Source organism: Drosophila serrata, unplaced genomic scaffold, assembly GCF_035046125.1.
Source record: "Drosophila serrata isolate PLE 108 unplaced genomic scaffold, ASM3504612v1 contig_382, whole genome shotgun sequence".
NCBI classification, from domain to species: domain Eukaryota; kingdom Metazoa; phylum Arthropoda; class Insecta; order Diptera; family Drosophilidae; genus Drosophila; species Drosophila serrata.
This window is the reverse complement of record NW_028257280.1, coordinates 10580817-10596487: the sequence shown is the minus strand read 5'-3', so window position 1 is coordinate 10596487 and position 15671 is coordinate 10580817. Positions and strand designations below refer to the sequence as shown.

Below are 15671 nucleotides of genomic sequence, written 5' to 3'. Positions count from 1 at the left end.
GTTAAATTTTTGACGTAACAGCTTAATCTTTAAATAGGAAGAGACAAAAATAATTGTACAATCTTTAAAAGAAAAGCTTAATGTAACCAGAATAATAAATTATTTTCGTTATCAACAGGAATCCATGAATATGGTTAACTTTATGTGGTTAACTTTTTAATTTTATAAAGTAGTATCAAACATTGTTCGCTTAATTCAAAGTTACAAAAAAAAATTACGAATTTCGGATTTACTACTAAAAGAATGAGTACAATAAAGACCATTCTTTTGGGCTCATTTTAAGCAAGTGAGAAAATATATTCATTGGCCCAAGCTTAAAGCCAAAAGCAGCTCCCTTTTGTTGCCTTTGGCCTCGTTTGCTATTTATGTTGTTGTGGCCGCAATTGCTTTGGGACCATTTAGCATTTTTCAAGTAACCACATGGGGCCAGGACCAACAGCCGATATGGCCCGAACCGTAATAGCCAAAAGGAGGAAGGTGGTGCGTTGTCGGTCGCCTCTGAAGTATTATAAAACTCTAAACAGGCGCAAAAAAGTTTCGCCAAAGAAAATGCTCTTAATTTGATTTCTTCAACGCCCCTGGAGTGCAGTATGATGGTCGGAGCGGCGCTGCCTAAATGTGCTTGTATTTTATAAATATGTATCCCTACGTAAATATATATACGGCTAAGGGGCCAAGGCAAGGTATAATAAAAAGGCTTGGGCACAAAAAGTTTTTAATAAAGTTTTTATACCTTTGCAGTGAACTGAGAGACGGGGGGGAAAGGCAAAATGGAAATAATTGAGGCAATTTGTTATGAATGAAATAAAGGTATGGCGGCTGAAGGTGAGGGTTAGATACTAGAGATGGAGCTGAAATGCTTAACCAAATTCCAAATAATCGCTTTGATCCATGTCCATGATGCTAGGAAGTTTTTAAGCTGGAAAGGCAGTTGCATCTTTAAGTTTCGAGGTCGTGGAGCAACATGCCCTGTTTCTCGTTTCCCAATGCAGTTTGAATTTCATTTCAAAACAATTTGTAACCGTCTCGCTTCCATTATAGACACACGCTCACACGCAGGCTTGCAGCAATCGACATTTGGTTTGGCAGCTAAGCAAATTTGCTGCAAGTCTGCCGAGTCAGCAGTGCAAGGATGTGCCCCCCTGGCACCTTATATCCATTCGATTGGATTCAGTTTCTAAACACTTGAAGGAATATTTATTTAAATATATTTTCATTATTTTTAATATTTGAAACTAAAAGCTAATCGATCAAATCTTATCTAGGTCTCATAAGAGCGATTATAAAAATTTGCATTTTGTTTTTATAAGCGCGTCTATGGGTATATAATGAAAATCATTTAAATAAGAAAATGTAATATGTATTGACTGTCATATAAAATTAAGTAGATAATTCTTCGATTATTTAAAAACAAATATCGTATTTTTGAACTCTGAATATGGTATATATGTATATATATGGTATATTTTTCTTCGAGTGTTCAATGCGTGAGCATGTCAATAGTTTTGCGCGTTTGCTGCGGCTCTCCGTTGCCTTTTTCTTTTTGATGAATTGACAGGCAATGCTATTTGTCAGCAGTCAATGTCTTTGTTACATTTTATTGCCAGCTGGTTGCTGCTGCTGCCGATGTTGCTGCTGCTGCTGTTGCTGCTGCAGTTGCTGTTGCTGCTGCTGCTGCAGTTGCTGTTGCTGCTGCTGCTGCTGCAGTTGCTGTTGCTGCTGCTGCTGCAGTTGCTGTTGCTGCTGCTGCTGCAGTTGCTGTTGCTGCTGCTGCTGCTGCTGCATTGTTAATGTCAGGCGTTAGGGCATACGCTAAACATGGGGAGCGAGTTATTTGTCTGCATTTTATATGCAATTTCTCTATGCATCTCGCTGTTCGACAGACGGCCTGACAGGACAAAAGGACGAAAGGATGGCAACTAGAAAAAAAAGAAGAGCGGGAGCTAGAGCAACACCAGCAAATTGTGTTGTATTGTGCTCACTTGCATCCGACAGCCGACAGTTGAGTGAGGTCATGGAGCAGCATCCAGAGAGCTCCTTCGATTTGCATGGTCGCTGTTTGAAATAGATTACGCATCCGGCGTGCCAATTGCTCTTTGATCAGTCCTTGAGCATTGGTCCCAGGCCGGGGAGGATGGGGGCAGGTCACTGCCGTCAATCAATGCAATGGCTCTGCCATTCAATGATTGAATGCAATAAACTTTTTCCGCTCTTCACATCAAAATCGAAGAAATATTAATAATTTCAGCAAGGCAGGTGCTGTTGCTCCGGTGACGACTTTCAATGCAATACAGTAAAGGGGAAAAGTAGACAGTTTGAAGAATTTAATTAATTAATACACCTGAAGGCAGTCTTTGTCGCTTCCTAGTACAAGTCTTTCTTAAGGCAATCGTGGGTATATTCAAATTTGTATACATGGAAATTTATAATTTTTTGTGAGTTAGAATTCATAGAATTCTCTGAGACTGCCAAAGCAATTGTGTAAGAATTTGCACGTTAACAATATCTGTCAGTAAATTTATTGCTCAGGTGTCTTTAAGGGTTCCGTATAAAATAAGTACTTTCAGCACTCTCCTCTAATGACCTCAGAATAATCGCTGCCGAAAAATAACTCAGAAATCAGCGACCGTCTGGTTTCGTATATGGTTTCCGGTTAAAATGTATTTTTCTCTCTTTTCGTTATATGCCATGGTTGCATTTTATAAATAAGTGCATGTCAACATAAATTAAAATCCTCCCGGTTGATTAATAATGCACAAGGAAAATGTCACAAAGAAATATGATTGTGCGACGGTTGATTCCCTCACCACTTCTACAGTAACTCACTCAAAAGTAACCTGAGCGAATCAGCAGTAACGACTTTCAGAAAATGTAACAAAAGGAAATGCTTCAATTGAGGAAAACAAAGTTTAAATACTCTTGAAACGTTATACCGTTTCTTATAAATTTTCAAAGATTTATTGAGATTACTTTATGTATTCATGAATTAAACAATGAAATAGTATTTGGAAAGTCCAAAAATTTGTATTTTCTCCTCCAGTTTAAAAATACCCACCACTTTACAAACCGCTAAGCTCTTTTCCTTTTTCAAAAAGTTAAGTGAATCAAAAACAAAGATTTTACTTTTGCACAAAATCCTTAAAATATCCACTCGATCCAAACCTTATGCAAGTGTATGAAAATATTTTATGCCAGCACAAAAATAAAGTCATTAAAATTGTAAATATGTGTACAAGAGCCAACAGGAGCCGAGGAAACTCCGGGTGGAGTTCATAGGGGAAAAGAAAAGCGGGGAGGAAAGAGAGGAGATGACGCGGCCATCCTGTGTGCGTGCAAGAAATGGAAATGCGGTTAATTTCCGTAAAGTATGCAATAATTTCTGGCACTGAGCATAAGCAACTGCACCCAGCATGTGTCAGTGTGTGACTGTGTGTGAGTGTGTGCGAATATATATGTATTTGTGCTCATGCTCGTGGAGCACAACAAAAGGCAAAGAGTTAAATAACTGCCACGCCTTCCCGCCCCTTGCAAGTAAATCTCTTTGGCAGCCTGCGAAGACGGAACTAACGAACAAACGGACATTCATCAATATAAATCAACCGGCGGCCACAGGCCAGGCCCAGTTGCAGGGATTTGGGTGCATTGGAGGGGGGATACCAGCAACATTCTAGGGATGGCAAAAATGTTGCAATCAGACACCCTACACTCTTTCGATTATTATCGGTAAAAGGTCCTACTCTTATTATAATAGTTTAATTTTTATTTAAGAATAAGCAGAGGTTCAATAATTCTTTGCGATCTGTTTCCTGTCATTGGATAAAAGATTTCTTTTAGTACTATGACACTAGTTAATGTGCCGGTACTTTCCAGCTTAAGAAACCATATTATTTATTAAAAAAAGAAAACATTTTATATTTTAATATCCAGTGTTAAATTATAATTAAAAAATATTCATAAGTTCAGTATTACTTTGAGATCTGCCTTATGTTATTAGAATCTATGTTTCTTTATAGAATTATGACATTATGAAGTTTGTGCCTCTACTTTCTATTACATATTATAATTCCTTTAGCGAAGGCTTCCAAAAATTAAAGACCCGACATTGTATTATAATACCTTTATTATGTATTATGAATTTAAAATAAATACAAGATTCTGATAAATTAAAATTGCAAAGTCATAAAAACATCAGAGTATTTAAATAAATATCAATAATTAAATAAGAAACCCTTCTATTATTAACCAAATAACACTATATATTACTTATAATTTATATATTTTGTTTTATTTATCAAATGTTTTATCAATATATATTTCTTATTCGATATACATATATTAAAGAATATATTCGCGATAAAGTTTCCAACCCGAAAACGCAGAATCAGGGCAGGAGCAAGAGGCCGCCCCAGAGGAATAAATAAAAACATTTTTTGTACAAAAATTGCTGCGAATTGGTTGGCAAGCGGGGTCAGCGAAAGAATTGAAAGGCGATGGTATAAGGAGGCGGGCTGCGGGCGGCTGTAAAAATGTTGGCCAAAGAAATATTTTCACATTTTTATTTATTTTCCTTTATTCGGCAAAAATGGCAAGCGGACGGCTTCGGCTTCGGCTGGGTCTTGGTCCTGGGTCCTGCATGTCCTTGCAGCTGCTGTTGGCTGTTGCCACAGTAGCATTTTCGTTTCATTATGTTCCGCGTGCCTAAAGGATTGCAATATATATTTGGATTTTTTATTCCTTTTTTTTATTTTTGTTGTATTTCTGCCGCCGCCGCCGACTGAATCGTTTGCATGTTGCAAGGGACCCAAAGTGGAAATGGTTTTCCCCTCTTTTCGCATACAACAACACAAACGTTGAGGCCACGCATTTTGACTTCGGTATTTGCGGCTTTTTATGTAATTCATGGTCATTCCACATATGCATGTGCCTGCAAATTTACTGCCTTGCAAAAAAAATTGAAAAATAAAAAATAAGAAGAGAAAAACGTTTATGCACGGATTTTTGGGGTAAAAGAAGCCTTTCCGAAAATCACGTTATTTATGCGTTTTTCCGTACAGTTGCCGCCGAGATGATGCAATTAACGCAAACAAGCATGGCTGCAAAACGTCAAAAAGGATATTAAACAGAATCCTTTTAAGCTGCCAACAAAGACAGGCGTTAACAAAGAACTGAACTTACTAACAAAATGTATTTTAGAACTAAATAATAAAAGAATTTTGGAATTCGTTTTATTTCATGTACAATAATAATGTATATATAATGTTTATATTTTATTATAATAATACATCACATATTTTGTTAACAAACCCCCCTTATAAATCCATGCTACCCCTCTGCTACACTATATATTGTATTTCAATCACTCATTAAAAAAATTTAAATCAGAATTCAGAACATTTATCCAACAGTTCAAGAGAATAAAATATTTCATTCACTCACAGAGCACTACAAAAAAAACACTGCAAACTATGGGAATGTGAACAAAAAGCACTTGCAACTCGCGTTGAACTCAGCACACGTTTTTTGTTCTCAGTGCATTTGAATGGCGGTGCATTTTATTTGTCATTTCCGGTTTGTGCCGGAAGTTGAAATTATTGAAATCAAACGGAAATGCAACGAAGCAAATGCATACAAAAAAAAAGCCAGCCGCCGAAAAGTGGGCCAAAAGCATGACTCCAATTGTACACCGATCCATCTGTCCTGCTCTATGTGTGTGTGTGTGTGGTGTGTGTGCATTTGTCTGTGCAAAGCCCATAAATAAATATATAAATTTAAATAAATGCAGCCACAATACCCGACACCGCGCCCGCTCACAGTTTGTTTGTCAATAAATCAGAATACTTATCAACGTCACACGACCGCAAAGAATGAAGGCAAACAGCATAAGCGACCTCCATCATCAACACCACCACCGGCACCACCAGAACCACCACCACCACCACCAGCTCAAGAACCAGAAGAGTCCTGCGTCTGCAATGGTTTATTACGCGCGATTAAATTCATTAAAGAAGTATGTACATCGGAGGAAGAGAAAACATGGCTAGGCGGAACAAGTGCCACGAAAATAAGCCGAAAATTGTGGTTCTAGATCTTGAAACGTTTTGGCATGTTAAGGACACTCAAGAAAATATAATAATATTAATATTTTGGAATACAAAATCAGGCGAAAATTATGGTTATAGATCTAGAAACGCTCTGAAAAAGGAAGGACACTAAGGAAAATTCTTTGGTATACTAAATTTTAAGCAAAACTTTATTTTTTAGCATTTTCCAAGTACAAGTACATATTTATATAGTTACTTTTCCTTGTAAATTTTAAAAATACAAGAAATTATATACAAATCCCCCTTTTTCCTACTCAGAACTTTTTCCCTACGTGCAGCTAAAGTAGAAACATCGGACAACTGACACTTGCCGCTCTATCTGCACTCTGGCAGGCATTGTCCCGGCCAATTTATGGCCAGGCGGCTGTGTTTATTCCGGTCGCTTTTGCTCTCAAACTGAAACCCGCACCCGAAACTCATCCAAACAAACCACACTCCCTCTAGGCCCAAAACTAAGCTCCGCTAATTGCGACGCCTTAGCCGGGGAATTTCGACGAGAGAAGTGGTCGCTATTCCTCCGTCCATAATTATGCGAAATTTGCGCCATTTCTTCGGACTGTTGCCTGTTATTGTTTGCATTATTAGCTGACAATTTCGGTGGCACTGTGGAGCTGTGACTGTGATTAGACAGGCACTTTGGGGGGTTCCGAAAATCACGGGATTAGCAGTCGCTTTGTCTGCGGCTAGAACTTGGCCCAGAAATGGTTGAGGCTCAGGCAGGGCCTAGGGCCTAGGGCCAGTCGAGAAGTTTGTGTTTTTCTTGCATAATTGCGGCCATAAGCCAGCGAGTTTGTTATTACAGGCCAAGGTATTGGGTGAGCTGATTCTTAGAAAGCACCCTGAAACCAAATCGATTAAGTCAACGTTTATTCCCAAAGTGACTAAATTAAGACATTTATTATGGGGATATTTAAAAGGAACATGGTTAAAGTAGAAGTCTTAAGTAATTGAAGTGATTTCTTAACAATTTATAAATCATTTTTAGTCAATTTAAAGATTCTATCATATATGTATTAATTGTTTTTCTTTTTATTGCATAAAAATACACATTAAAAGCATTCATAATAAACTTCGTTTACAAGTATTTGCAAAAATATTTCATCATCCCGTAGTTAGTAGTGTTTCTTTTCCATAATCTTTTATGCTTTAAATGCAGCAAATATTTTAGAATTTACCTGAATCGACTGCCAAAGCCTTTGTCAACATGGATGCTCCGCTGTGACCAGGCTCTTTGTTCTCTATTTTTTTGTTTTTTTTTTTTTTTTTGTGAATGCGCAATTGTTCAATGTCGCCATGGTTGTGGCATGCACAAAGCGCTGATTGCACCGCCCCCTTCCACGCACTAAGGCTTTCAAAATCCGCAGCCCCAATAGCAAACGCTTTTTTTTCGGCGCTGACATGTCCAGGCACTGCCACTGTGTTGGTAAAAAAAAAAAAAACAAAAAAACAAAAACAAAAGAGAAAGAAAAACAACAAGGCCCATATATGTATATTCAATAGGCCGCTCTTGCCAGAGTGTTTTCCGACGTTTTTCTGTAATTCGCTGTAGTTTTTCCAAGTTGGCTTTCGGCAGGGCGAAAAAAAGGCGCTCCGCCTACATAAAGGCGCTAGCATATTAAAGGCTTAAACCCACTCAACGGCAGATGCCATATTGTTGAAATATATGCAGATACTACATCGCGCATACGTCATGTGGAGATGCAATTCGGTTCGTGAAATGCATTCCATTCAAGAAACGTTTGGTATTTTTTCAATGCATCGGTTAAAGGATTAAACATTGAGCTGCCATACTTAAAATATTTTTTAAACAATATATGGTATGTTTAAAAAAATAAAAATTGTACGAAATCAAAGAGCTCCGCTTGCCAGAAATCGATCTTAGATGGCCTAGAATTTTCACAGTGCTGTCGTCGTGCCGTTGGGACTCATTCAGTTTCCACTTTCGCTCCGAATAACTTCCAAATTATTGTTCCGCAAAAATTTTGTAAAACAAAAAAAAAATTGTGTTTTTTTCCCTTAAAATTATAATTTTTGGTGAACTCGAGTCAAAAAATAAAAATGTGTTCTCCTTGCGGTCCTTGCAGCCCCTGCGATCCATGCTGTGGCCCATTCGAGTGCTCTCCGAAGTGCTACAATGCGGCCCAGTTGGAGGCACTGCCGCAATGTGCTCCGCGTATACCGCCGCCCTTCCCCAAATGCATCACGGTGCAGCAACCGCCGCGGATGATCTGTAAGAAGCGGGTCGTGTTCACGGAAAAGATTGTCCCGGAACCGATGGTCGTGAACCGCTGCCGGCAGATCACCATCCCTAAAGTGGTTGACGCAACGAGGGTTATCAAGGTTCCCAAACTCATCTGGGTCTCGCAAATGGTGCGTGAACCGAGGGTCATCTACTATCCATCCATGATCCCCGATCCCTATGTGGTTTGCTACCCCAAACGCGTCTGCGAGCCGCGGGAGGTGTGTCAATCCATTCTGTGCCAGCCCAAGCCACAGACCATCGACATCCCGCCGCCCAGGGAGTACTGTTGCTATCCCAACGGCCCCATCAACTACAAACCCAGTGCCGCCTGTCCACCGTGCCCAATTGGACCATGTGCACCCGGGGGACCCTGCTGCCCGTTGCCCTGCTTCTCCACAAACCAGTATCCCATCGCAGAAGGGCGCTGCGGACCATGCGGACCCTGCGGTCCATGTGGACCCTGCGGACCTTGTGGACCTGGGGCATGCGGACCATGCGGACCACCACGCTGTGGTGCCGGTTGTGGTCCTTGCGCTGTGCCCAACTGTGGGCCCTGCGGCCTCACAATGCCATCGGGACCCTTTGTGCCGTCACCATGCGGGCCCTGTTCTCCCGGCGGACCATGCGGACCGCTTAGCAACTCGCCAGCAGGTGTGTGCGGACCCTGTGGCCCCTGCTCTCCCCCGTGTCCATATGAATCGCCAGAGTGTGGGCCCTGCTATCCATGTGCTCCGACTCCATGGAACACGCACTGCGGCCCCGTCGGACCATGCGGACCACAAGTGCCATGCGGTCCCTGCGGCCCCTGTTAAGATGTGGATCTGGATTTCCGTTGTGGACGACTGGATCGCCTGGATTGCAATTGCACGTTGTCAGAACCGAGTACCGTGTGGACCAGAACTTGTCTATTCCGACTTCCGCTCAAATGATCATCACACACACCAAACTCCAAAGTCCTATAGTCCACCTTGCTTTGTAAACACGCATTGACGACTCATTGGCTGTAATAAAAAGAATCGGATTTAAGCGAATCTCATTGGATATTAATTCATATTTTAGCTAAGGGAAAAAGCTGGCAACACCAAATGAAGCAGAAATTCTTTACAAAACTATATCTAGTAGGCCTTGCCTTTTACTTTCTGGCTTACCATTAGGTCTGGGTATTTCTATGTGCCATTTCGAACTTGCTTTCGCTTCGAGTCACATCCAAATTACTAAAATTAAATTGTAAACCCCAGACAAAAAAAAAGTTCTCGGTTCTTTTAAAATATTTTCGGAATATCTTTTTAAAACGAAATCATGTGTTCTCCTTGCGGTCCCTGCAGTCCGTGCGATCCCTGCTGCGGCCCCTTCGAGTGTTCCCCCAAGTGCTACAATGCCGCCCAGTTGGAGGCACTGCCGCAATGTGCCCCGCGTATACCGCCGCCCTTTCCCAAATGCATCACTGTCCAGCAACCGCCGCGGATGATCTGTAAGAAGCGGGTCGTGTTCACGGAAAAAATTGTCCCGGAACCGATGGTCGTGAACCGCTGCCGGCAGATCACCATCCCTAAAGTGGTTGACGCAACGAGGGTTATCAAGGTTCCCAAACTCATCTGGGTCTCGCAAATGGTGCGTGAACCGAGGGTGATCTACTATCCATCTATGATCCCCGATCCCTATGTGGTTTGCTATCCCAAACGCGTCTGCGAGCCGCGGGAGGTGTGTCAATCCATTCTGTGCCAGCCGAAGCCACAGACCATCGATATCCCGCCGCCCAGGGAGTACTGTTGCTATCCCAACGGCCCCATCAACTACAAACCCAGTGCTGCCTGTCCACCGTGCCCAATTGGACCATGTGCACCCGGAGGACCCTGCTGCCCGTTGCCCTGCTTCTCCACAAACCAGTATCCCATCGCAGAAGGACGCTGCGGACCATGTGGACCATGTGGACCATGTGGACCCTGCGGACCTTGCGGACCCTGCGGACCTTGTGGACCCTGCGGACCTTGCGGACCCTTCGGACCTTGCGGACCTTGCGGACCTTGCGGACCCTACGGGCCCTGCGGACCTTGCGGACCCTACGGGCCCTGCGGACCTTGCGGACCCTACGGACCATGCGGACCCCCTGGATGTGGCTTTGGTCCTTGTGGTCCTTGCTAAGATGGATAGTATTCGACAGAAGTTACTTGTTCCGCATATACGTTTGAGAAGTCTTACCCATAAAATTATGCCAGAATATGCAATATGCTCTGCAAGTTTCGTATAAATGCCGAAAGTATTTTATCACATATTTTGTCTTTTTCTGTGGTTTCTTTTTTGGAAGTTTTAGAGGGAAGAGCTATGGGATTTTTCTATAATGGGAGCGTATTGTTTAGGGTATTCTTACTCTTAAGCATACAAATTAAGACTTTCGATCTAATTTCGAGAAAGAACATACAATAGTATGACTGTAAAGATTTTAAAGGTTACATTTCTCATTAAATATTTTAAAATTACAGTGTTATTTCTATAAAGGTTTTCTTGGAGAAATAGTCTTAATCGCTTTACCAGGTATAATACTGTCATTTCTGTAATCATTGTCATTCCTTAGCTAACAAGGCAACCCAAAAACTTTTAAGTATTCTGTAATTGTTTCAAAAATCATGGCTCAGTACTGTGCCCGAAAGGGACCCGTGGTGTTCTCCAAGCTGGGAAGATGGGCCTACAACTTGTCCGGATTCAATAAATACGGATTGTACCGTGATGACTGTCTGCACGAGAATGCGGATGTGCAGGAGGCAGTGCGTCGCCTGCCACGTGATCTGTACGATGAACGCAACTATCGCATTATGAGAGCTCTCCATCTCTCAATGACCAAGACAATCCTGCCCGAGGAAGAGTGGACCAAGTACGAGGATGATGTCAAGTACCTGGAACCCTATCTAAACGAAGTGATCAAAGAGCGCTTGGAGCGTGAGGAGTGGGGCAAGTAATCTCCAGGTAAATAAATACTATAACATTTTAGCTTACCATAATTATCAATAATTAATTTATTTTAAAGAAAATCTTATCAAATTCTAATGAGAAGAAGCTCTTTATGACACGAGACGTATCTTATTTCCCGGAATAAATATATATATATTATAATAATTGTTTAACTAACCAATAACTACGTATCCTCATCACTTAAATCCCTTTTCCTGGAATTGGCATTCATTTTAAAATTCCGTAGATGTCAACGCAAATAATTTTCGCATTAAGAGCGTACGAATAAATACAATATATGTATGAAATACATTATATGAAATTCATTAACAGCGAAAACAATACAAATTAGTGTGTGGGGGTGTGACCCTGCGCCTGAACACGTGTTGTTTCGTCCTCAGATTTAAAAAGGGGGCTTGTTCGAGTAGGAGTAGGAGGGGGAGGGGGCGTGTATGTGTGTGTGCATGACCCGCACATCCTGTCAATCCTCGAATACTTATGCGCATCCTGTTTAAAATGCAGCAAACAACCGCAGCTGCAGATGCAGATACAGATACATATTCGCCGGCTGCCGTCGCCTATCTGCATCTCTGGCGCTGTCTGATTGTTCTGCCGCTGCCATTCGACCGGAAGAAATTATTGTTATTCGAATTGATCTGCCATAGTTTCGATGTTGCCGATGTGATAGGGAATAATGCTGCCACCGGGAGCGATATCGCTGCGTCTGCGGCCGGTTACTGCCAGAGTTGTGATAACGTCAACGCAGGAAAGCCAAAAGTAAACGATTTTCAATACCCTTTAATTGGAGTTTAAAAGTGTTTATTTTTAGCTTATTTTTATAAATAATAGTTCTATATATAGTTATTATATAAAGAAAAGCTTTATGCCTTTCTAAATGTTAATACTTTTGCTTGAAAGATACGGAAACTATGAAAGAATATAGTTACCAATGGTTGTTCCTGATAGTTTTCCTAGCAACATAGCTTAGCAACATTTGCTTAGGAACATTTTTCTTGTACATTTCGCCATGTAAGATTTAGATTTAGTTGTCTAAATTCCCAATTTATTGTTTACAATTTCATACAAAAAAGGATATCTTCTAGTCGAATCCTTCTCCAATTTTAATTTGTATTAATGCGGCCATCGTTGGCGTTATTTATTTGTGCTCACATATGCATAAATAACGGGTGGTGGTGGTGGTGGTGCATGGACGGTGGATCCACCCGCACCACAGACACAAAACGCCCAACTGCCGCTTGTACAATAAATTGCAAAAATATTATTTTATCAACAATAATTAATTAAATGCACTTAATTGCGTGCCGCAGTTGCTGTTGCTCTGCCGTTGTTCTGTTTCATTTTTATATTTATTTTTTCTGGTTTATTTTTGTTGTATATATAATTCTGCTGTCCCCTGTTTCGACCTTGTTTTTATGCAGCTGCTACTGATGTTCACTGGGTTGGGTTATGGGTGGAGCATGGGTGGTTGGGTGGTTGGGTGGTTGGGTGGTTGGGTTGGCTGGACGGTAGTGGGAAACATGGTCATCTGCATGCATATGCTTGAGCAGCGTTGTAAGTAGCCATGTAAGCGGACAAGTGGCCGGCAGTCTGTCCCCCGATTTCAACCGAACTCTTTCAGCGATTTATGCGTATTTTTAAGTGGCATTAAGTGCGCGTTAACATCTTATGAAGCTGAAAAATCGGCAACAACGGCAACAATAAATTATTGCAGCAGCAGCAGCAACATCTGGATGGCCATTAAACGCCCCGAAACAAATGCTAATTGACGAGTGCCACACAGAGAAGAGAGTGTGCTTTAAAAAAAAAAAGAAGCGGTAAGTCGCCGGGGAAAGCTTAATGAGTTGTCCGGCTAATTGGAGGAATGCAGCAACGGGTACTGCAACTGCAACTGCAATCTGCAACCTCCAACTGCAACATCTCGAGCTGTTACATTTGCATTGTTATTGCGGCAAGTTGGTGGGCTTCAGCTTGGCTTGTTAATGAAGTTTGTTTGGACGACATGCGGCAGGGAGAAATATTATGCATACGCCATGTTGGCCAAAAGTTTTACAAAATCCTGTCCTGGCGACCATGGACACTGCACGTTCCTTGGACACATTTAATGTGTATGTGTGTGTGTGTATGTATGGTAATTTACAATCCCCTGTGCTGGCCATGTACACATTGCCTGCACGTGTATGGGTAAATTGTTAAATTTATACACAAAAGCAACGCTGCGCTGCGCTACGCTGCAACTGCCAAAGTAATTTGCGATAAGTGCGTCAGATTCTTTGGGGAATTTTCGACCAGCAGAACCACAGAAGCATCGCACCACCAGCGCCGAAACAACAACTACGACAATAATAATGCAACCACAACAACAAGTGAAGTAAAAAGTGAATATTTATTCGGAATTCAAGGGGTTTGCCACCAGCAAAGTATGTATAAATGAAACGGAAATGCGCTGCGATCTGGCATTAAGATTAAAGCCCTTACTCTCTCTCCCTTTTTCTGTACTTTTGGTAAAATTAAGTTTAGCAGCACTTTGATTAAGGAATGTACATATCTCTGGGGGCAGATTCGAGTTTATTGTTGCACAATTACCTTTGAAATGTTGCAAAGAAATATTCTGTGGTTACGCATATACAGTGGGTTTCATTAAAAGAATACAGTTTAGAATTATTTCCTTGCAATTATAACTAACTATATACTTTATCGAAGGTTTATTCTTAGAAATTACCTATTAATTCCAGTAAAATCGTTAAACAGAAATCCTATAACAAACAATCAACATTTTTAAATTATTTTCAGTAACTTCTTTATCTAAGAAAACACAATTAAATATTTTTTCAGTTCAGTCACATAAACCCAAATCTCAAATATTCTTTATATAATTTATTTATTACAATTAAATCTCCAAGGAAAGAGTGCAATATCTTTTCGAAACGTACTGCATATGAATATATTTACAGAAAATGCCCACAAGGACATTGGCAATCAGGCAACGCCCAAGGAGCCAAGATGGAAGGCAGCCCCCCCAAAAAAAAAACCAGGACACATTTCATTTGCGGCTTGTCCTTCTTGTATGTGTGTGTGTGTGTGTTGTTCCGTAAATAAGTCACAAGTGTATGCACATATACTTAAAAGTATTTGCGTGTAAAAAAAGGCAATTTGTATTTCAGCGCTGTCCCGCAATGCCGTAATAATAAATTGCATAAAAGTATGCAATGAAAATAAAAATGCCAGTGCGTAATTAATGAGTCAAGGTGGTGTCATATGGCGCTTACCCACACACACACGCATGCACTCTCTCTCTCTCTGGGAGATGGAGACATGCGACTTTGCCGTACATTGCGTGTTAAGTCGCGTATTTCATGGCGTTTATTTATTATGCACAAAGTGCCACCAGGAACGGAGCAGGAGGAGGAGCAGGACCTGCAGAGGGAACAGGATAACATCCCGCCCAACCAAAGGCCCAGCAAAATTATTGACTCAATTTGTAAGCTCGCTGAAGGAACACACAAACAAATACCTAGGCACTCACACATACGAACAGCTGCGGTCAAAATAATAGCTTGTAATAAAATAAAACTTAAAAATATAGAAATATAATCTGATAAAAAAATGTATTGAGCATAAGAAATGCGTTTTTGGATTTGTTTTAGCTCTGAAATGAAATTCGAAACCTAATATCATCTAAATACCATATTTCCTTAATTATATCCCACCTTAAACCAAAAGTAAATGTCTCTAGAACCCTAGGTATTACAATTTTGTCCTCAACTGTAATCACACTCGAGCAAAGTACGTGTGTAAGCCCCGCAGGCGCGTTAATTGCTTATGGGGCGCACATTATTCAGCTGTCATTCGGCAAATGGTAAACGCAATTCTCTGTCTCCTCCGCCTCTACTAAATCCTGGCCAAGAGAATAGAAGAAGAAATGCCCAAAGTTGCGGCTTTGGCAAACAATTAGGCAGCTAATTTGCAGCGGCTAAAAGGGCTGGGCGCGACCTAATCCTGTATGTCTTTCGCTCTCTCTCTCCCAGCAGGAAGGAGTCAGGAGTCGAGGTGGCGAGTCAGGGACACGTTGTCAGTCAGGCAGAGAGACGGAATTCGGTATGAAATTTGGGCCAGCAGCTAAATCACTGCCAAAATCCTTTTGACAAATACGCACACAAGGACACACACAGCACAGACACAACTAAGCTGGGGCGCTGAGCTGAAAGGAAACGGAAACAGGCTAATATGGCAAGTTATTCAAAAGGCATTCCAGATCGAGATAAATGCACTCAGAGGATATAAAGCCAAAGTTGAGAGGTGATGGTTGCACGATGAAAAAAGAAGGCAAAATAATTAGGTATTTGATAAGCAGGAAATTAATT

General features: G+C 41.1%; 3 protein-coding genes across 3 annotated transcripts; all 3 read left to right on the top strand.

The window, feature by feature from the left end:
* The first annotated feature begins 7983 nt into the window (after window positions 1-7983).
* LOC110176446 (uncharacterized) lies at window positions 7984-9374 on the top strand. The gene has a single exon (XM_020942795.2). The coding sequence runs from the start codon at window positions 8160-8162 to the stop codon at window positions 9153-9155; it is 996 nt and encodes a 331-aa protein (XP_020798454.2). The 5' UTR covers window positions 7984-8159; the 3' UTR covers window positions 9156-9374.
* Window positions 9375-9491: 117 nt separating this feature from the next.
* On the top strand, window positions 9492-10613 carry LOC110176465 (uncharacterized). The gene has a single exon (XM_020942824.2). The coding sequence runs from the start codon at window positions 9643-9645 to the stop codon at window positions 10483-10485; it is 843 nt and encodes a 280-aa protein (XP_020798483.2). The 5' UTR covers window positions 9492-9642; the 3' UTR covers window positions 10486-10613.
* Window positions 10614-10875: 262 nt separating this feature from the next.
* On the top strand, window positions 10876-11601 carry UQCR-14L (Ubiquinol-cytochrome c reductase 14 kDa subunit-like). Its single transcript, XM_020942865.2, has 2 exons — window positions 10876-11304; window positions 11366-11601. The coding sequence occupies exon 1, from the start codon at window positions 10968-10970 to the stop codon at window positions 11295-11297; it is 330 nt and encodes a 109-aa protein (XP_020798524.1). The 5' UTR covers window positions 10876-10967; the 3' UTR covers window positions 11298-11304; window positions 11366-11601.
* Window positions 11602-15671: the final 4070 nt, after the last annotated feature.

Coding starts and splice junctions, on each gene's coding strand:
- LOC110176446 (XM_020942795.2), top strand. CDS start 8,160: ATGTGTTCTCCTTGCGGTCCTTGCAGCCCCTGCGATCCATGCTGTGGC.
- UQCR-14L (XM_020942865.2), top strand. CDS start 10,968: ATGGCTCAGTACTGTGCCCGAAAGGGACCCGTGGTGTTCTCCAAGCTG.
- LOC110176465 (XM_020942824.2), top strand. CDS start 9,643: ATGTGTTCTCCTTGCGGTCCCTGCAGTCCGTGCGATCCCTGCTGCGGC.